General features: G+C 41.8%; 1 protein-coding gene across 5 annotated transcripts in view; it reads right to left on the reverse strand.

Annotated features, from left to right (window-relative positions):
• Positions 1-22,521, reverse strand: part of CA10 (carbonic anhydrase 10 (inactive)) — a 574,039-nt gene that overhangs the window by 112,917 nt on the left and 438,601 nt on the right. For all 5 annotated transcript variants that reach the window (XM_017349134.4, XM_089318013.1, XM_089318012.1 and 2 more), the window contains one exon: positions 4,686-4,871. In XM_017349134.4, coding sequence (XP_017204623.1) covers positions 4,686-4,871 — 186 coding nt within the window. The remainder of the gene's footprint in view (positions 1-4,685; positions 4,872-22,521) is intronic.

Consider the following 22,521-nt stretch of genomic DNA (forward strand, 5'->3'; position numbering starts at 1 on the left):
GAAAAGAAAAAATACCATATTTTACCTTTGACTTTAATTTCTTTTAATGAAACAATCTAGTCTGTTGCTATAGCAACAGCTATGGCCTCCCCCACCCCCCAGATGTGTTTTGAGCAGGACCACGGACCCGAGAGGCTGAGATCGAGAAAGGTCAATGTGCTTCTACTTCACCTTCAGAGGGAGAAGCAAGTAGGTCAGTCTGCACAGCTGCTCATCCCTTCTCTCCTTAATAGGACTCAGAGAGCTCTCTCACAGTCCCCTTCTGGAATAAACCTCAAATATAACCCACATTAGTTTGTACCATTAATATGCATATCCTTCAATAGACTGTATGCTTCTCTGGCCAGAAGCTGGGGTCTAGCTCAGACCTAGCTCAGAAAGCACAGCCGCCGTGTAAAGATGGGATAAAATTAATATGAGGCTCTGGCTACAGGGATCCTGTGCAGTGGCAGGTGCAATTTTTGGGGCACCCCTTTGCAAAGAAGAGTTTAAGGAAGGTTTTTTAAAAATAAATTAGTCCAATTTTTCCCAAAGAAAAAAGATTTTTCTTATGCAATCCCACTAATGCAACTTAATCCAGAAGCATGGCTCTTTTCAAATATCATCATTTGCCTCGATAATGTATTGGTTTCTTTTCATAAACACCCTACTTTATACTGGATATTAATCTAAGTATTTAGACACGATTAGCAAGCTAAGGGTCTTACTTATTAAAAACAGTTAATTTTCCCTTCTTAAAAAAACCAAGACATTTGAATCCTTGAATATGCTCATTTATCAACAACCCCCAACAAGGTGTCCAGGAATTGTCCATGTAGGACATGAATAATTTTTTATAAAAATGCAGTTGCTGACTGTGTCGTACATCTACACAGCTTTATAAAACAAAGCAAATGATTACCATCAATTACAATAACCTCAGTAGACAAGACTGCAATTAATCTACAGCTCTTCAGATAACGACTATTGCACTGTGCCAAGGAAAATGCCTGGCATTAATTGACTTATCACCATCAGCAATGATGGATGGAGTAGACGGCAATGTGATTATTCACTGTCAACAAAATAAACACATGCTTTGTTGCTAGAAAGAAGTGTCTACTTGAGTCCTCTCAGAGGATAGTCAAAAGTAGAGACCAAAAGGTGGCTTTGAAGGTAGCACAGAAGAAAAAGAAAACGTAAACTTAGGGGAAATTATAGTCAGTTGTACTGAGACTAACTTTCAGTGGACTCTGATTGGGAGGAATTTTCTATAAGGAAATCACAGCTTGTGTAAAATTCCATCATTATAAGGTACAGGAAATCTAGTAATCTACTTGCTCATTAGGATGCGTTACTTTTGTGAAGTCACCAAATTCTGCTCAGTGCTTACCAATCTCGATGGTAAGAATCCACTATATTCAGAGGCAAACCCACTTCATTGATGGATAGCTTTCATTGTTAGGACATGGAGTTGGCTGAACTCCATCTTCCTATATCTTCTACCCATTGATGCTAGGTCTCTTCCATCACACTTCATAGGGAATAGCAAAATTTTGTTGTTCACTGGAGCCCTTTAAATATTTCCAAAGCTGACTACCTGGTCAACCATCTCCTATATAACATTATTTTAGAGCTTCCAAAATTCAAGTCTCTTTCACCAAAACCCACACCAATTTGTCTGTAGGCTACTCAGTTGAGGAGCTTAGAAAGAAATGTGATATAAATGATGAAGTATAGGGTCAGGTACAATGGCGTTTATGCTGAGGCTAATGATCAAGTATGCCTTGGAGCAGTGTGTGTGTGTGTGTGTGTGTGTGAGAGAGAGAGAGAGAGAGAGAGAGAGAGAGAAAGAGAAAGAGAGAGAGAGAGACCAACTCTAAACCTTGTCAGTCAAGATAATGTCTCTGCTCTTGCCATTTTCAAGGGGGCAATCACCTACGGCAATTACAGCTTTAAAAATATTTATTTGAGGGGGAAGGAAGAGCACAGAGAGAGCTTGATCTCATCCACTGGCTCATTCTTCAAATGGCTGCAACAGCTAGGCTGGGTTCAGCCTAAATGAGGAGCCAGGAACTCAATCCAGGTCTCCTGGGGTAGGGTGGTAGGAACCCAATTACTTGAGCCATCACTGCTGCCCCCAGGATAAACTTGAAGTCAGGAACCAGAGCTGAAAGTCAAACCCAAGCACCAATCCAATGTGAGATTTGAGCATCTTAACCATTAGGCTAAGTGCTTGCCTCATTGCTCCCTTTATTTGTACAGCACGGTTTGGTTAATAAAGTTCTCATTGTTTATGAACCTGGGATAATCCAGGCAGAATTTAACCTGAGGTTCCATAGTGGTTACTGACCACATGGGAAGTGTTACAAGTGCCCACACCTCAACCATACTCCCTGACCTTGATTTAGTTGGTTTCAGAAGGACTCAGGCGTGAATATTTCGACAGCACTCCCCAGTTAATTCTGGTTTGCAACTCTGTTTAAGCATTTTCTGTCTTCATTGAGAATACTTAATAATGTAGCATCAAAGGAGTGTTTCACAAAGCTGATCCTGAGACTGTCCTAGGAACTTCTGAAATGCAGACTTTCTGGAGCATCTGACACCTGTGGGCTGGGGTAGGTCTAGGAAAATTGATAAGTGTAGAGATCAAATTGTTTTATGTTTTCCTTAAGGATTTTGGAAACACTTACATAGTTGAAAATTGAGGTTGATATACAAGTTACAAAGCACCGTTATTATATATTTAAGAAGCAAGTGACTCTAAAGAATTCTGTAATGTAGAGATGTTAGTCTTGTAACAATGTCTATTTTTTTCACTTACTTATTTTACAAATATTTTTTACCCCAAGGCAGTGTTGTAATAGGGACTTGCATATGACAGTTAAGGTGGGGAAGAAAAACAAAGGAATAATAGCAAACAAATAATTGTGAACAAATAATCACAGATCTTAAAATAATCTATATTATCTATATAACTAAAAGGAAGAGTTTAACTTGAATATTCTCTAATTTGCATGGTTTCTGGTTACTCTCACATTGTGTTTTTGCCATGCTTTCATCATATTCCTAGTATACTCTAGCTCAGGTTCTGTAATTCCTAGGAGCCACCGATTACAGTGCCTGTGGAAGACATCCCTAATCAATTTTAGCATTTTTCCCCCTATAGATCGAAGAAGGAAACTCAACCTCATTGTCTATGCGACCATTACTAATAGATCACAGACAAAATGCAAGATGAAATCTACATGCAGCTCCTCCAACACTTGGTTCCTTGACATGTCTTGGGGCCTTTGCTCATGCTGTCTCTTATTTCTTGCTTTATCTTTTTTTAAATCTATCAGCCATTGAGTACTTCCAGTGCTCCTTACATCTGGGAATCCCACTTAATTTTTTAAACAACCTTGGGGGCTATCTAAAGTGTCAGTTGGAAGGATCAAGTAACATTCCAAGATCACATAGTTGGTATGTATGAAAGCGGGAGCTATAAATTCGGGTCTTTTGACTCCAAAGCTGATACTCTTAAAATTGTTCTTCATTGCCTCTCATCGCAGCCCTGTTGAAAGGGCACCATTTCTGTGAAGCCTCTCCCGACCCCTTCAAGGAAAATTCGTCAATTCTTCCACTGAGTTTGCTGCTACACTTGTGCCTCTCCATTACCATATGACATTACATTTTAATGATTTGAATATTGTAGTCTTTGAACTGTTCTGTGGTGGAAGCTCTTTTATATTAAAAAAAAAAAAGTCTCTGCATCCCTAGGAGCAAGATGAGTTTTTGGAAGACTTTTAGTTGAGGCAGTTTGAACACATATCAAAATATGGCAGTGGACTCATTAAGGCTGTGAGTCTGTTTCTCAGTGCATGGCCTCACCACATTTAAAACAATGTTAGGTTTAAACATGGCATGGATTAAAAAACAAAACACCACATCAGAGACATCCTTCTGTAATTCAAAAGCCTTCCTGACATCAGTTAATGAGGACTCTTAAGTAGAAATGGAGTTATAGGTTATTTAGCATGTAAAGACCCTGATCTCTGATTGATAAACACCCTCAAGTGAGATGGAGATAAAAGGAACCAAATTATACCCTGCTTGTCAACTGTCACCTCACAGATGACATTTGTTTAACTGTAGCTCTTGTCCTATAATTGAAACTGTGGTTGGATTCACTTCTGAGGTCTGAGTTCTGTCTGGGTTGATGATGGCCCATAGTGACACTCACTATAAACAGTGGTACATGACGACATTTCCATTCGGCAAAATCTCAGGCAAACTGTTTGGCTGTGTGACATTCATTTCCTATAGTACGTTATGGTTCTGAGAAAATGAGAACCATTCTGTCAGAAGGGAGAACGGCTATCCTGCATGGCCCAGGGGAAGCTGATGGCTCAGGAAGGAGTATTTGAAAAGATACACGAAGATGAGGGTACGGAGTTGAATAACGCTCTGGAAATATCTTGGGGTGTGAATCTCAGAAGTTGCCCCAGTGTCCTGGAAGGACATAGCTCTAATTTCATTGTTGCTTTCTCTGGAAAATATTGGCTTCCATGCCAATCTGCAGCAGACAAAGGGAGACAGGCGCAGCCCTTTCCATTTCATAGATTCAAGAGAAATCTTGCCATCTGTTATCATACCTTGGATATAACTAGGCATCAACTTTTATAAGTTGGCACTTAAACTCAGTACTGAACAGACCCACATACCTCTCCAGAGAAGGCCTGACCGTTGAGGAGGTGCTCTGATCCCTGGCTGTCCTCACTTCCAAAGTGCAGCCGGATCTCCTCCAGCCGGTGGCTGTATGTCATCGGCCCTCCTGATATGTTGACCAAGTGCTCCTTGTCCAGGCGGAGGGATACATGTCTTCCAGTGTTGTACATAGTCCCACTGACCTGCAAGGCAATGGATAACAGGTCAAGCGAGGCATTACTTCCATTTCTCCCCAAATCCAGTATGGTGCTTAGACCAGTGCTTTTTGCTTCCTCTTTGTGGGAAGATACTACGCCACATGTGGAGTAGGGAGTGGCAGCCTCTCCAGAGGGCGCTCTTGCTACACTTAGCTTCTGTGGTGCTTACCGTGAGTCAGAAGGCATCCTAAAGTATCCTTTAGGAATACCATGCAAACAAGCCTGGGTTAACGTGCTAGAGAATGAGACCACAGTGAAGACAAACATACTAGTACAGGCCTTCCTAGAGTGGTCAATCCATGGATGATTCACCTGTGGACTGATCCAGTAAATATCAGCTTAGTCTGGCCCAATCCAGAAAAACACTGACCCATAGTCTTGGAGCTATATGGTTAATTCCCTATGTTTTGAGGTAATTGGTTATTCTACAAAAGCTAATGGGGCTGGTGCTGTGATGTAATGGGTAAAGCCTGCAATGCCAGCATCCCATATGGGTGCCAGTTTGAGTTCTGGCTGCTCCACTTCTGATCCTGCTCTCTGCTATGGCCTGGGGAAGCAGTGGAGGATGGCCCAAGTCCTTGGGCCCCTGCACCCACATGGGAGACCTGGAAGAAGCTCCTGGCTCCTGGCTTTGAATCCATGCAGCTCTGGCCATTGCAGCCAATTGGACAGTGAACCAGTGAATAAAAGACTGACCTCCCTGCCCCCCTCTGCCTCTTCTTCTCTCTGTGTAACTCTTTCAAATAAATTAATACATTTTTTTTTAAAGCTAACTGATTCTTCCCAAGTTAATTATGTTCTCTTGTGAATCTAAACTATCATTAGTCTGGACAGACACTCTGCAGAGGTTCTGTTGCATGCCTGAAATACAAAGTCACATGAGGCCCAGTTAACCTGTGATGCAAAGGAAAGATCAGAAGAGAGAGAGAGAGAGAGAATGAATGAATAGCTGAGTTTCAGATATCTTTGTATCCTTTGGGCCAGTTCCTTCATGGTGCCCGAGCTTAACTTTTTCAGATACTTTCCTCTTACCAATACATTTCTTTTTTCCTTAAGCTAACTATTTCTTGATCCCTATCAAAGACTCCGTTTCTGTTCTTCAGGCTCACATAAATGACTGTTTAATTACTATGAGATAATGAGAACTTCTTTTTATGTTTGAATTCATAACTTTCCTTGCAGTATAATGGTTCAAGATAGGTTTGTGTTTGATAATACATCCATCTTTAAATAAAATTATTTTTCTAATTAAGATATTACACAGGCATTATATATGCTTCAAAAGATATAGAATAGCTTTAGGAAAAAAATCAGAGTTCTGGAGCCAGCACTGTGGCCTAGCAGGTAAAGCTGTTGCCTGCAGTGCCAGCATCCTATATGGGCACTGGTTCGAGTCCCAGCTGCTTTACTTCCCATCCAACTCTCTGCTATGGCCTGAGAAAGCCTTCAGGTCTTAATTTCTTTAACCATAAAACAGAGGTAAAAAAATTTCCCCCCAAAAAATGAAGGACAAAAAGTCTATAAGGCATGTTGAAAACAAATAGCAAAATGACACAATCCATCTTTATCAGCAATTTATATATAAAAAATGGATTCACCATATATGAGGTTTTGAAAGTAGTCAAAATCAGAGACAGACAATAGAATAGTGGCTTCCAGGACTAGCAGCAGGGAGGACTGATCTAGAGGTACATAGGAGGATGGTTTCACCACATGAATGTACTTGATCGTGGCATTGTTCACTTAAAAATGGTTAAGATGGTAAATTTTATGTTATATGTATTTTACCACAGTATCTATGATCTGATATCATCAAATTACCAGAGGATAATATTAGGGAAACTCTGCAAGACAATGGCATATGCAAAGACTTCTTGGAAAAGACTCCAGAAACACAGGCAAAGTAATGATAGACGAACGGGATTACATCAAGCTAAGAAGCTTCTGCCCTGCAGTGGAAACGCTCAACGAAGTGAAGAGGCAACTGATAGAATGGGAGAAAATATTTGCAAACTATGCAACTGATAAGGGATTAATATCCAGAATTTATAAAGAGCTCAAGAAACTAAACATCAACAAAGCAAACAATCCAGTTAAGAAATGGGCAAAGGATTTGCACAGGCATTTTTCAAAAGATGAAATTCAAATGGCCAACAGACACATGAAAAAATGCTCAGGCATGAACCCTCAGGGAAACCAATTCAAAACCACAATGAGGTTTTACCTCACACTAGATAGAATGGCTCTCATACAGAAATCAACAAACAATAGAGGTTGGCAAGGATGTGGGGGAAAAAGTACTCTAATATACTATTGGTAGGAATGTAAAGTGGTACAGCCATTGTGGAAGACACTATGGAGATACCTTTGAAAATAGATCTACATATGACCCAACCATCCCACTCCTAGGAATTTACCCAAAGAAAATGAAATCAATATACAAAAATGTTATCTGTACCCCAATGTTTATTGCAGATGAATTCTCAGTATCTAAGATATGTAATCAATCCAGATGTCCATCAACTGATGACTGCACAAAAAAATATGGTACATATACACTATAGAATACCACCCAGCCATAAAAAAGTATGAAATCTTATCTTTTGCAACAAAATAGATGCAACTGGCAACCATTATACTTAGTGAAATAAGTCAATCCCAAAAAGACAAATTTCATATGTTTTTCCTGGTCTGTGGTAACTAACACGGCACAAAAACATAATGTATAGGAGTGAAATTAATATTTTGAATCCGATTACTGTTTACATCCCTTGTCTCTACTGTTGAGGAACAGTGTTTTTTCTTCTTAGTATTTGTTAACTTCTTCACTTAGTGGAGGGCTAAGAGTATGATTATAAAATAAACTGAAAGTATGTCATTGTAAAAATTGAAAGCAAGAATAAGAAAGGATGGAGGAGGGAAGGTGAGGGGTATCAATATGCTCCTAAAACTGTATATATGAAATACATGAAGTTCATTCACCTTATATAAATTAAAAGTATTTTAAAAAATTGAAAAATTCCCCATAAGGTTGTTGTGATAATTAAATAAGTAATGCTTGGCCGTATATGTAACAGTCAGGCATTTTAATTTTCTTTCTTCCCTCACTTTTGGAGTATTGCAAGGGTGCCTAGATGATGTGGAAGATATCATCACAACTTTCCTTCTCGCTACAGCCTGGTGGAATCCAGTGTTTGTGCAGTGTCATAATAAAGGACTCCACCTGACTTCTGCATTCTGCCAATTCATTTCAGACTGAAAGCACCAGATGTGGGGAGCATCCAATATCATTTCCAATGCCACAAAGCCAACACAAAACTAGGAGGAGGAGGAATAAACCCTTGCACCTTTGAGTTCCTCCACTTCACTTTCAAAACCCTTCTGCCTACTTGGCTCTGTCTTTGCCCATTCATTCATTTAGTGGGTCAGCTACTCAGAAAATATTCACTGCAACTGACTGTGTTCTAGGAGCTGGGAATAGTATGGTGAGGAAAAGCCAGGCTCAGTTCCTGCCCTCTGGACCTCACAAAATGTGGGTAGCTGAATGGGGACAGAAAGTTAATGGGGGTTCCTTTACTTTTACCATTTGTCTGTATGTTCTTAAAATTAGATACAACACCCCCTTTCCCAACTCTTTCCCTAGACACTGAAATAACATTAATTTGTATTAATCATAAAAAGCTGTGTAGCCAGGGTATGGTTTGTTGCACTTTAATTTAAAAATAAAGGCTTGACAACATTATGTATGATGTCTAAATCGAACAGTACATCTGCACTACAGTAATTAACATTGCAGCAGTGTCATTTTATCTGTAATGCTAATTACTGTATTTCCAATGAACTACTTTGGTGCACAGCATGCTGGAAAAAGTTGTATTATGCAGACCAGAGCAGAGCTGAATGAAGAAACTGACACTGTAGGGGATATCCAGGTTGCCTCTGGCTGCCCCCAGTTCACCTTTTTGTTTTATTTTAATTCCCTGAAAAAATGAAGTGAGGGAAGTGTGTGATGCTTATTTTGCCAGTGAGGGAAGAAAGGGGGGGGAGGGTCTGGTAAAGATTCAGTAACTTGTCCAGAATCACACAACTGGCAGGTGGCAAACCCAGGTCTTCTGATTCTAAGACCAACAGCCTAGATGTGAGCAAATTAAAGTATCTTAGCTTATTTCAAATGAAAAAAGATGTTGCGGATTTTCACTTCTTTTCCATTCTATAGAGTCAGGTCTTAGGCAGTTCCAGAAGCAATAGGATTCTTTTTTTTTTTTTTTTAATAGGAAGCAGGTCATAGGTGGGAAGCAGGTCATAGGTGCTCTCCAGACACACTTGTTAAGGCTGTATGCTAATCAGGATTATCTCAATAACTTGAGTCTATGTGAAAGTATCGGATTCTTTTACAAAGCCAAATTATTATCCCCATGTATTACTTATGTAAAGTTGGATGTTGTCCTAGAGTACACACAGAACTTTTCAATGACTCAAAGTTTTCCAAAGCCTTGTAATAAGGGGTCTATCCTTTTTTTTCACTTTGGGGAAACTACAGTGTCAGAGAGAAATAAAGTTGGCCAATGCATTTTTTAAAAAAAGAATATTTATTTATCTGAAAGGCAGAGTTAGAGAAAGAGAAAGAGAAAGAGAAAGAGAGAGAGAGAGAGAGAGAGAGAGAGAGAGAGAGAGAAAGGATCCTCTACCTGCTGGTTCACTTCCCAAATGGCTGCAATGACTGGGGCTGGGCCAGGCCAAAGCCAGGGTCCAGGATACAGGAGCTTCTTCTGGATCTCCCACATGGATGGCAGGGGCCCAAGGACTTGGGCCATCCTCTGCTACTTTTCCAGGCACATCCAGGGAGCTGGATGGGAAGCAGAACAGCTGGGACTCAACTGGCACCCCTATGGGATGCTGGAACTGCAGGCTTTGGCTTAACAGTGCACTTTTAAGGTAAGGGTGATTTTAATTCTTTGAAAGCCAGCCACAATTCTGTACACAACACGTGGCATCTTGGTTTGAATGCTTGCTTGGTGTCAGAGGGAATGCTAAATTCTCAACCTGAACTTCCTCTGTTCATTTTCACATTTCCTCCCTTACCAAACCCAGCAGCAAACACGGTGTGCAGCTAAGATCCATGCCATCAGTTTTCCTTTGGGTGGGAAGAGAATGGGCTGATCCCCATGTGGAGTGGAGGTGCCCAGGGCAGACCAGGAGGCTCCTGTGTGCTTTCCTGCCCTCATGCAGTCTGCTTCTAACGACTGGGAATTGTTCACCCAACAATGCAACATTACTCTGCCTTCAAGAGGCTGGTTGGTAGAGTAGGAAGCCCACAGCAGTTGGAAATTTAGGATGTTAGGGTTACGTATTGTATTAGGGTTCTCCAGGGAAACAGAATCAACAGGGTGTGTACACACAAGCACCCACACATATAAAAGAAAAAGATGTACTGCAAGGAATTGGCTCATGATTACAGACACCAACAAAGATCGAAATCTGCAGGGTCACATCCAGAGCAGAACCCTGCTACTGAAGCCCCAAAGATATCTAGCTGGAGACACAGGAAAGAGCCAGTATGACAGTTCATGTCCAAAACTGCGGGATTTCCTCTCGTCCAGGGGTGCCCTGTCTGTTCCCTTTGGATCTTCAACTCATTGGTTGAGGCCCATCCACTGCATGCAGGACCATCAGCTTAAATTCCACTGAATCAAAATATTTAGCTCATCCCAAAACACTTGCCCGGAAACATCTGGAATGATGTTTTAGCCAAGTATTTGAGCACCATGGCCTAGTCAAGAGAAATGATAAAACTATCATGCTTATCTTCAAATCTCATTTCCTTTTTTATTACATCCATCCAAATAGCTCTTAATGAAACATTTATGCTCATACTACACATAACAGGATGATACATGTGATATAAATGTATATATATGTGTATATTATATACTCACATTAGATATGCATATACATTAGACATAATGCATATATACACATGCATATATATTATCTATTTTATATTTCCTTTACATAATTTAAAAGGCCAATTATACTAAAACTGTTCTGCAAACCTCAGTCATATTAAAGAAGAGCCAGTTTGAAACGTACATTTGAATGACAGGACACTTGTAAAAAAATAAATTTTCTTGTCAAAAGCAACATACCTAACAAGGTAGACTTACCCTTGAGGAGAGATGGGACCTCAGAGACTATGCTGGCATACATTCCCTATCACTAGGGTCTCAGATGTTGTCTGACTTTATATTTCGAGATAGAAAAGGAAAAGGAAGATGCATCTTTTATAAAAGACTCAATTCACAAAATAAACATGTTGAAGATCTTTTGGCTTAATGGAGATAGTGCTTGTAGGGTTGATGTTTACTGCAGAAAGCTGAGCTCGAGTAGCCCTTCAGAAATTCTGAAAGATTCAATAAGTAGTTATTTGCTTGATGTGATACAAAGCTTATGTGAGATTTCCATTATGGTCTCTCTCAAGGCAGCCTGACCTAAATATCTTCTAATATGCTAGAAAAATAATTCTCCACGCTTAAAGGGAAGTGTAACGCTATAAATGGAGTAGCTAAGTAGAAATAGAAGGGCAATTGTGCAAAAGGAAGGAGTGGCCATGTGCCTTGTACAAGAGCTGCTTGCATCCTCAGCACAGCTGCTTAGGAAATGGAGGAAGGACGTCTACAAGGGTGGAGCCTGTGCCTCTGTTTAGATTAAGAAACTAGGGCTGGCGCCGCGGCTCACTAGGCTAATCCTCCACCTTGCGGCACCGGCACAACGGGTTCTAATCCCGGTAGGGGCACCGGATTCTGTCCTGGTTGCCCCTCTTCCAGGCCAGCTCTCTGCTGTGGCCAGGGAGTACAGTGGAGGATGGCCCAAGTACTTGGGCCCTGCACCCCATGGGAGACCAGGATAAGTACCTGGCTCCTGCCATTGGATCAGCGCAGTGCGCTGGCGGTGGCCATTGGAGGGTGAACCAACGGCAAAAGGAAGACCTTTCTCTCTGTCTCTCTCTCTCACTGTCCACTCCGCCTGTCAAATAAATAAATAAATAAATAAACTAGGTACTTAAAGGCTAAGGGCTATACCCAAAGATATAAAGCAATGAGAGACAGGGACTTGAACTTGAGTCTTTATGACTTCCAGTGTCTCAGGGAGTAACTGTAAAGCCATTGTAAAGAAATTTCACCCCTCTACTCAGTGACCTGGGAATTCAGGAATTTAATGATGGTCTTTTTATTTATAGTCTTAATGATGGGGTACCTTCTAAGAGACCCACTGTTAGGTGATTTTGTCATTGTGCCAACACCAGAGATTACTTACACAAATCTAAATAGGAGAGGACCATCACTCAACGTAGCCTTTTGTCGACATTAAGACATGGTAAATTGAAGATGTAGGAAACCACCACATAACATGGTGTGCTGTTTTACAGTAAATAAAAAAAAAACCAACAGACAGAAAGACTCTAAAACAATGATTCATGGTACAATAAATACATTAACCAGGCGCAGTCATTTAGTTACAGTATCAAGTACTATGTAGGTGCATAATTTCATGTGTTCCATTTTTATGTGAGTAGTGGTCAGTAAACTTACTTAGCTATGTGAGGAGTGCATTGTACTATGAAGTCACAGAAGCTGTGAAATCATAAAGTGATAGGAATTTTTCAGCTCCATGTAACCTTATGGTACCACCACTGTCTATGTGGTCCCTTGTGGACTAAAATGTTATTATGCAGCACATGACTGTTTGTTCTTCTACATGGAGTCAGCACATGGGCTTTGTTCAATGGTAACAGGAATGCTGGCTTTCTTATCTTTAGGATATGGTCTCATTCAGCAGGTTGTCTCTTACTGTAACTATAAAAACACACAACTGTCATCACGCTGGGCGATCACATCCCACAAGATCTACAACAGTGACAGTAACAATGGTATATTCTAGGCCATGTACACAATTATCTCATTTAATCCTTACATTGTCTACATGAAGAAGTCATTATTACCCATATTCTATAAAGAGGAAATAGGACTCAGAGCAATGAAATGATTTTCCCTTAGGGGCCACAGTTAGAGATTAGCAGAGCCAGAATTTCAGGTCAATCCCGTTTGATTCCAAATTCTATTTTTTTTTTTTTTTTCACAGGCAGAGTATACAGTGAGAGAGAGAGACAGAGAGAAAGGTCTTCCTTTGCCGTTGGTTCACCCTCCAATGGCAGGAGCCAGGTACTTATCCTGGTCTCCCATGAGGTGCAGGGCCCAAGGACTTGGGCCATCCTCCACTGCACTCCCGGGCCACAGCAGAGAGCTGGCTTGGAAGAGGGGCAACCGGGACAGACTCCGGCACCCCGACCGGGACTAGAACCCGGTGTGCCGGCGCCGCAAGGCGGAGGATTAGCCTATTGAGCCACGGCGCCGGCCTTTGATTCCAAATTCTACAACTCTTGAAAAAGAAGTCAGAAGTCAGCAGAAAGGAGCCAGCATCATAGTAAAGCAGGTTAAGCCTCCACTTATGACTCTGACATCCCATTTTGGAGGACTGCCTCGAGACTTATGCACCCTGCTATTGATCCAGTCCTCTGTTAATAAGCCTGAGGGACAGCAGAGATGGCTGAAGTACATGAGCCCTTGCTACTCATGTGTGAGACCCAGATGGACTTCCAGGCTCCTGGCTTCAGCCTGGCAAAGACTTGGTTGTTGCAGCCATTTGGGGAGTGAGTGAGCAGATGGAAGATCTCTCACTCCCTCATTCTCACTCTGCTTTCCAAATAAATAATAAACAAATCTTTAGAAACAAAAGTTGGCAGAAAGAGTGTTGGTGAAACCATGTAGTTTATAAATAGCTTCTTGGGTTAGTGATAAATTTTCGTTAAAATACAGTTTCCACCTGGCTTGAGTTCTTTAGTCTAATTTGGCTGTTTTCCAAGTGTGTCTAGACATAGGAAAGCAGAGGAAAGTCTAGTTTGAGAGACTGGTGATATCTGCCGTTCCTAGTGTTGGTTTATCAACTGGGTGACTGAGCTTGTAATTTGGAAGGCTGCTCAGCGCCAAGAGGGGCTAGTGAAGGAGGTCTGACAGTCATGTCATAAATTAGGTGTCTTTTCTTTGCAACTCAGGTTTCCTATTATATGTCTCTGACCGCTCTGCTGAGGTGTGTAATAGGTCTTCTTTGCAATGCAATTAGTGAACCTAAGAGATTTAAGTACACTGCTTAGTCTGGTTTCCTGCCGAGTAGCTCAAGATGCCAAGGGGCTGATTTGTAAAGGCTGAATGCAGAAAGCCTGTGGGTTGCTTGTCAGACCCACACTCTGGGGGCATCAGTGCAAGAAAAAACAACATGGTGGAAACAAAGCATTGGCTTCACTGCAGAAGAGAACACAGATTGGCAAAATCAGAGTCATGTAGCCTATGCATGGATTAGGAAAAAAAGGATTTCAGGTGTACTCAAGCCTCGCCTCTTACTCAATCAACTAGGAGAGCAAGACACAAAGAGGTTGAATGAGTTATCCAGGAAGTAGTAGTAAGTTGCAGAACCAAGAACAGAAATCAACCCACAGCCTCTATTCCTTGCTTTGTGTAGCACAGCTTTCCTCCTCTTCTTTCTGTTTTTTCCTTTCGATTATTTTATGCTGGGGTACCTTACCTAACCACACTGACTTAGAAACACTAGAGTGCTATGTGTGTATGAGTACCATAACCCATAGGAAAAGTCAGCCAGATGTCTGGGCATACCATTGACATGACAATCATGCAACTGGCTACTGGACTCTTCTCAGTGTTGGTCCAGATGTTTTATACTACATCAGCACATCATAGTGTTGATTAGAAAATAAAGAGATTAGATCTTGAGGTGACAGAATAGTGGTAAAAGGTATGAAGCTTTAGGAGTAGGCATTTTTGCAATGCAACTTTGGAAGAAAGCAGAAGAGAAGTCTTTGGAACTCATGGGTTGGGGCTGCTAGGAGGAAGTGGCTGAGATGTGGAAAAGGAAGAAAATGAGACTAGACAGGTGTGATCTGCTCTGAGTTACCACCGATGGGCTGGGGAAGAAAGTTGATGTTCCTCCAAGATCTCACCCACCACTCTCAATCCTGCTGGGAGGATAGTTTCTTTCCTTAGCAATGCTAAATTTACTCCTATCTTTTGCTTTGTCATTCATCTGAGTCAGCCTGTTTTTCCTTAGTGAAAAGGTGGATTTGGTATTTATGCAATAGGCATGAACTCATTCTATCAAAGAGATACATGTTCTACCATATTTATAGCAGCACTGTATAGCACACTAGCCAAAATGTGGAATCAATAAAAGTATCCATCATCAGATGAATGGATAAAGAAAATATCTATATACACAGGATATTATTAGCCAGAAAAAAAGAATGGACTCTCATCATTGCAACATCATGGTGAGTGAAATAAGTCAGACACCAAAAGATAAATAACACATGTTCTCTCTCATACATGGAAGCTACAAAAATGCTCAATTCAACCACAGAAGGGTGATTACTAGAGGCTGGGAGGTGGGGGAGGACATTGAGGAAGTGTGGATAGCAGGTAGCAAATCAGACTTGGATCAAAGGAGTAAGTTCCTCATGTTACAAAGCATATGGGGACCATCATTCGCAGTAACCTAGCGGTTATTATATGAACAAATAGAAGACAGGAGCTCCCAGCCTCCAATCATAAAGTACTGTCAAAGAAGGAGAAATGTTGATTACTCTGTTGTGATCAGTACTTATTGAGTATGTGTGTTGAAATGTCACCTTGTAGCCCATACATATATACAATTATTAATAAAAATATAAAATAAAAGAATTTTTGAATCCACACTGAAATGATCACATGTCCTGTTTATTATTATATTGATAATATTATTATTATTTTAAAATTTAAACCAGTTTATGATAATAGTGACTCTTCAAATAATGGGTGATTTCTTTGCAAACTTTCCAGGAATGCTAGGCCTTGTTTTACAGTGTGGCAAAACATCTCTTAAAGTTCTTTGGTGCTGATAAGAGTGGAACAGAGAACAGGTATGCAAGAGGTTGCCTCATCTACCAAGGTATGGGCTAAGTGAAGAGAATGCTCTCCATCTTCCATCTCCCTCAAGGGGACTGTGGCTGGGGCCAACACAGGCCGAGTATGTTCCTGCCACACGCAGTTGTTGGCACTGAAGCCCTTCAACTGTACCTCATCCCTGCTGTGTCTCTGACCAGGAAGGCGGACCTCAGATGGTGGTGTCTGGAATGAGCTTTTCCGTTTCAGTTCTGGTATACAGGTTTCCAGATGTGAGTCCTAGGCACTACTTTCCTATTGAGACAGTGCTGCCAGCTAACAGTTTTATTAATTTAATATAATTATTTTAATATTAAAGGTTAAATTTACATTTAATATTTTATCTCCTGTGCCTACTTAGCTGCTTCAAACATTTAAGATTCCAACACATAATCTGTAAGACAGGTGTGAACCTCCCATCTCCTAAATGAGACAAGTGACGTAAGAAGGGTTATGTGACCTGCCCAGTGTCACATGGCCAGAAGACTAAAAAGCCCAAGTTTGAACTCGGGCTGATCTTCAGTCTCCTTGTTACCCTCAACTAGCAGGCCAAGTCCGTAGGAGCAGAGTTCTGTTTTCCTTTCCCTTGGCCTGGACTAAAACTTGGCCTTAAACCTTAGCCCACTAGCACCTGGAGAGCCTGCAGAGTCCACACTACGTTCCTAATTTATTGGTTATATAGAGTCTGGCTGTTGTGGCCATTTGGGGAGTGAACTAGTGGATGGAAGATATCTCTCTCTCTCTCCCTGCCTTCTTCCCCCTCTCTCTCTCTTTCTCCCTCTTTCTCCCCCTCCCTCTCTCTCTCTCTCTGCCTTCCTCTCTCTCTCTCTCTCTGCCTCTCTCCCTCTTTCTCTGTAACTCTGCCTTTCAAGCTAATATACAAATCTTTAAAAAATACTAAATGAGAAATTCCAGAGAAAGCAATTTTTATGTTTTGAATTGTATGCCATCTGAGTAGTACGGTGCAGTTTCATGCTGCCCTGCTCTGTCTGGTCCTGGACATGAATCCTCCCTGTGTCTACTGTATTCATGCTCTATACAGTGCTGGCCTAGTGGCCATTTAGTAGCCATCTTAGCTATCAGATCCACTTCTGTGTTTTTTTTTTTTTTTTGACAGGCAGAGTGGACAGTGAGAGAGAGACAGAGAGAAAGGTCTTCCATTGCCGTTGGTTCACCCTCCAATGGCCGCCGCGGCCGGCGCGCTGCGGCCGGCGCACCGCGCTGAGCCGATGGCAGGAGCCAGGAGCCAGGTGCTTTTCCTGGTCTCCCATGGGGTGCAGGGCCCAAGCACCTGGGCCATCCTCCACTGCACTCCCTGGCCACAGCAGAGGGCTGGCCTGGAAGAGGGGCAACCGGGACAGAATCCGGCGCCCCGACCGGGACTAGAACCCGGTGTGCCGGCGCCGCTAGGCGGAGGATTAGCCTAGTGAGCCGCGGCGCCGGCTCACTTCTGTGGTTTTAATGACAATGTTTGTGCTCAGGTAACCATTCTTTCATTTATAATGAACCCAAAGCATTTGAGTAGTGATGCAAAGGAGGCTGCAGGGCATAAAAATGGCAGGGCAGATAAACCCTGGTGCTATGTGGCAATGCTGCGGAACATAAGGGAAAACGCACACACACAAGAGGTTCGGCACCAGTCATGATTTCAGGCATCCACTGAGGCTTTGGAACAAAACCCTTGTGGAAAAGAGGGAGCTACTGTATTAGCCCAAATCAGACTTAGGTTGAGTACCTTCCTTTGTAATGTGTATGTGTACTTAAAACATATTTTGATACATCAAATGTACTTAATATCTATAGATTTTATATTTATATATCTCTTATAAAATATAAATATGGACTTATTTAATAGACACTTATGCTTTATATGTATGTTTATCAGAAGGCAAAGTATTCCCAGCAAAGCCCAAAACCACAGGTTGTACCAAGCCCCAAATATTCTACCTTTTTTATATATACATGACTGAGATAAAGTTTAATTTATGAATTAGGCACAGTAAGAGATTATTAATCACAAAAGGAAATAACATTATAATAAAATTTTGAGCAAATTTATAAATATATCTTTAACATACAAAAACTTTTTGAAATGATAATAGAAATATGGTTAGATTTACCTTACTTAATTCTTGCCTGAGCAATGCTTGGTTTCTACTTGTTGAATAAATATGGACAAAATTTTGCTCCAACCCTCGTCTAGGGGCTGGCCTAAGTCCCACCCCGAGTCCTACTACATAGGTCTGAGCTGGGAATGAAGAATCCAGTTTCTCTTCCAGGCTTCCCTTGATGTTCATTTAAACCAAGTCTGACAGTCAGTCACGGTGGGACGAGGGCACAGCAATATAGAGCAATTTTCTTTATCCTTTCCTCATCCCCCCCTCCATGCCTCAAGGAACTGCTTTGACAATTATGAAGACAGAGCACTAAAGCTCTTTCTAAATATACGTCGGGGGCTATGCATTGATCCATCTTCAGGCCACCGTTTCCCCCTAAACTACGAAGATTCAAGGTTAGCCTGCTTTAATTAACATAGTAAAACTTGCCTTAGAAAGGTTATTTCTAGCTTAATATCATTTAATTCAATCCCTGATTCACAGGGCTATAGGCAAATAGCTCTCAATCTCAGGTTATTTCATCTCCAAAGAGGAAAATGCTTTTTAAGGAGGAGGAGCACAGTGGCACACAGCTGCAAGCAAAGGACACAGATCACTTTCTCAGTGTTCCCCCAGGGGGTAGCACTATCCCATGGTGAGGTGTTAGAATCCTCCACATAGCAAATGCTGGGTGGGGAAGTGATTAGATAGGAAGCCTCTTTGCTTGTTCATCACTTGATGGTGTGCATGTTTGTTATTTACCATTTATCTTCCACAGTGTCCTTGTTCCCATAGATTCATGCTCACCAAAACTGCCCCCCCCCCAGCACACACTCAGATAAACTCAGATGCACTTGGTGCTTACTGGGTCATGTAAATGAATGAGATAGGCCAGATGTGTGACAATAGCAGGTGACAGAGACTGGGCGCGGGGTTTGGGGAACAAGATCTTGCCTCTCTTGGGTGTCTCTGGAGTACAGGACACTAAGAGATGGCCTCTGGGGAGGGTGGGGAAGAGGAACCTGGGCAGAGGAGGGGCAGGGGAAAGACTGACTTTCCATTGAATGTCCTTCTGTGTTGTTCAGACTTGAAAATGAAATGATTTGTAAAATGAAATAAGATGCTCTGTAGACAATCAGATCTGACGGTACAACCTGGGCTTGGTTCAATAATTCTATCTGATAGGAACACATGATGAGCTACAGTTGCAATTTTAAATGATCTAGTAGCATAGCCACATTAAAAAAACCCACAAAACATGAATATATTTGACTTAATCCAATATATCCAAGACATCACTTCAGTGTCATTGATACAGAGCTTACTCATGGAGTAATTCACATTTTTTCATAAGTGTTGAAAATTCCAGGTGTGTTTTACAGTCAAAACACATCCAAATTTGGACTCACCACATTTCAAGCCATCAATAGCCACATGTGGTAGTGGCCACCATATTCGACAGGGTGTCTGTCTGTCTGTCTGTCTGATGTGTTTTCCTTCAAGCAAACAGTTGTACTAACTGGGTAACTGCTGAGGCTATCAGACTTCGAGCAGCATTAAACACCCTGGGTAGAAATTAGGACTAAAATGTCAATAGCTTTCATCTGCCCCCCACCTTGTAGGCACCTAACTCTCTGCTCACTTTTTACCTCTTGTTATGATTCATATCACAGGGTAGGCATATACAGGAGAAGCCAAATGACAGTACCTGGGTTCGTAGTTTGAACTTACTCCTGCTGAAACCCAGAAATGCATGGGCTACTACTGCTATTTACTAGGAATACATAATGAGTTCTATTATCTAAATGGTGAACCCCTTAATATTCCTCTGGTGAAGCTGGTTGAATCTGAAACTCATTAATTGAAAAGATCAATGACATAAAAGTGGGAGACCTTTTGCTCACAGGTGTATTTGTGGGAAGATTTTGGAGGAATTCTACTTCACCACTTTCTCCTCCTCTCAAGATTACACAGCCCCTGTTCCCACTGTGAAAGCCAGTCATTTATTCTATATTCATCAAAGTTATCAGTCTTGTCAATTAGTGATTGTAATTTGATATATCACATTGCTGTCAAGTTTTCATGGACTTTGTATTTCTCTGTGGCTGTGCAAATGTAACGAACATTCCCGGTTCCTGTGTTCTAGAAAAAGGCTCAGCATCCTGACCAGATAAATAGATTTCATTTATAATCCAAATCCAACCAGGATGCCACTCCTGGTGCACTTGCTGTTAGATACCTCACTGATGTCATTTACTCCTGTAACCCTTAACAAGTGAGGTGTGACCACGGAAAAAGACACTGATATCTAGAAACAGCATGCATCCTCTCTCAAAGCAGTCACCAAGGAAACTGCATGTCTGATTGGAGGTCACACCTGGATATGTCCCTACTACTACTACGTCAACATCACAACCATCTATTATTGTGCATGCATTAGCAACTTGAGCCTTGTCATCCTCTTCCCAGGAAGCAGGTATTTTTATTATCGCCCTTTGATGAAGAAACTGAGTCTCAGCAAGAGTAAATAGATCCCAGAGGTATAAGCGTCAGAGATAATATACGTGAAAGAGCCCATGTGGACTTCATACTGAGCTGCTATATTGGTTCTACCGAGGAGGGGTGACTTCTGTCCAGGTAATATGGGTGTTTCTCAGCAAACTGGGCATTTGCAATGGGCCTTGGAGAATGAGTAGGATGTGGGCATCCAGGGATATCTACAATAGGGAATAACACCAGTGAAGAACTGGGAATGGGAAAATACAAAGCATACAAAGGGAATGGTGGTAGCACCCAGCCCAGTGTTCCTGGAGTAATTGGAACAGGAACAGCTAAAGGTAGGGGAGGCTTGCACAGGGTATCTGTGACAGGAGCTGTGCTACTGATCCTCATATAATTTACTTTCCACCCTTAACTAGGAGGCAGAAGGTGAGCTCTGTGTTACAAAGAGGGAAATTTGGCTCTAAGAGGGTAAAGAACTTGCCTCAGTCACACACCAGCAAGAAAACAGGGTAGACCTGCGTGCACATCTGTCCAAGCCTTTCCACTACAATGTGAAATAAATCCCATCAGAAAGAGGAAACATTTCCTAAGAAATAATTCCCTGCATTTGTGCTCTGCCCTATGGTACCAATTCTCCCAGATTTTCCACATTGCTATAGCAGAGAAAACCCTGTCTTGTGCCTCCTCTGTAATGCCCACCCTCCCCACATCATCAATCCCTTCTCCCTTCTGCCAAGTCCTTGACTAGTAAGAATCTGATCTGGAAGACAACAATCAAGAAAAGCACACTGATGGGATTAGGGTGCTGGGAGCATCAGGCAGAATTTCACCATAGGGATGAGAAGACACAGCCTGCAATAACTCACATCGCAGGAAAGCATGGCTCAGTTTTATGCAATGGATACTCATTTTATGGCTGCAAAGCAATGGTTCCTTTAGCCCACTGGAGTCCTTAGTAGAGTAAAATGCCTGCTGAGGGCAGGTGGTGGAGTGTGTGTGTGTGTGGGTGGAGATTCACTGTTGCTGTCTAGCAATCCTAAAGTGTGCTCTTTGGATTCCAGCTTGGGATAGTGAAGGGAACCCTTCAGTCTCACCCATGACAAAGTATTGAGTGGCTCTGAAGTTATTTGTACAATTGATCCAGCTGATAGCAGGAAAGCAAGTTTGCTAGATAAAGTGGAGCCAATTAAATATAATGCTGTGCTCCAATTTTCTGTAAGCAGAAGAAAATCATAAACCCAGAGGGTCAATAAGAAATCATCAAATCCATTTCCACACCCTGCTCTCTCCATCCCACTCCTGTCACCCTAGTCCCTCGAAAAATCTCTCAGTTTTCTACTCACTGAGGTGATTGCATGATGGCTTTATGTTACATAATGTTAGTGAACATAAAATGCTCCCAGCACAACCTCTTTTTATTAGTTCCTTCCAGCTGTTTCTACATAGTCACACACACTCACAACACCTACAAGCAGTCATACACTCCCGCTCAGGTGTGCTCCCACATACACTCATAATCTCACATACTTCCACTCACACTCACACACACTCTCTCTCTCACACAACACATACACACACACTCACACACTCACATCCTCCATGCTCCTCTTCCTCCTCCACTTCTGACATACAATCATCACACAGTTTTAAACATTCTACCTCCTGAATGGTGGCCACCTTCATACCCACCCGGTTTCTTATTCTTTCCCCTCCTCTCTGTCCCCCTGGTACAGCCCAATTTCAGCCCTGGTTTCCAGAAATCTCAGATGCCACAGATGTAAAACACACCATGATTTCATGTCCCCTAGTGAAAAGAGAAATGCTCCAGATAAACTGGTGACAGGCCATCATTTACATGAAGCAGCCCAAGGAGATGTGAAAACATGAAAACGTGCATCTGAAAAATTGGCAACACACCCATATCTCAGCAGACCACACAGAACTGTCTCCTAACTGCACATGCCCTGATCTTTGTCTGGGCACAGCCAGGCT

This window comes from Oryctolagus cuniculus, chromosome 17, assembly GCF_051225735.1.
Source record: "Oryctolagus cuniculus isolate XC-2025 breed Fujian yellow rabbit chromosome 17, ASM5122573v1, whole genome shotgun sequence".
In the NCBI taxonomy this organism is placed as follows: Eukaryota; Metazoa; Chordata; class Mammalia; order Lagomorpha; family Leporidae; genus Oryctolagus; species Oryctolagus cuniculus.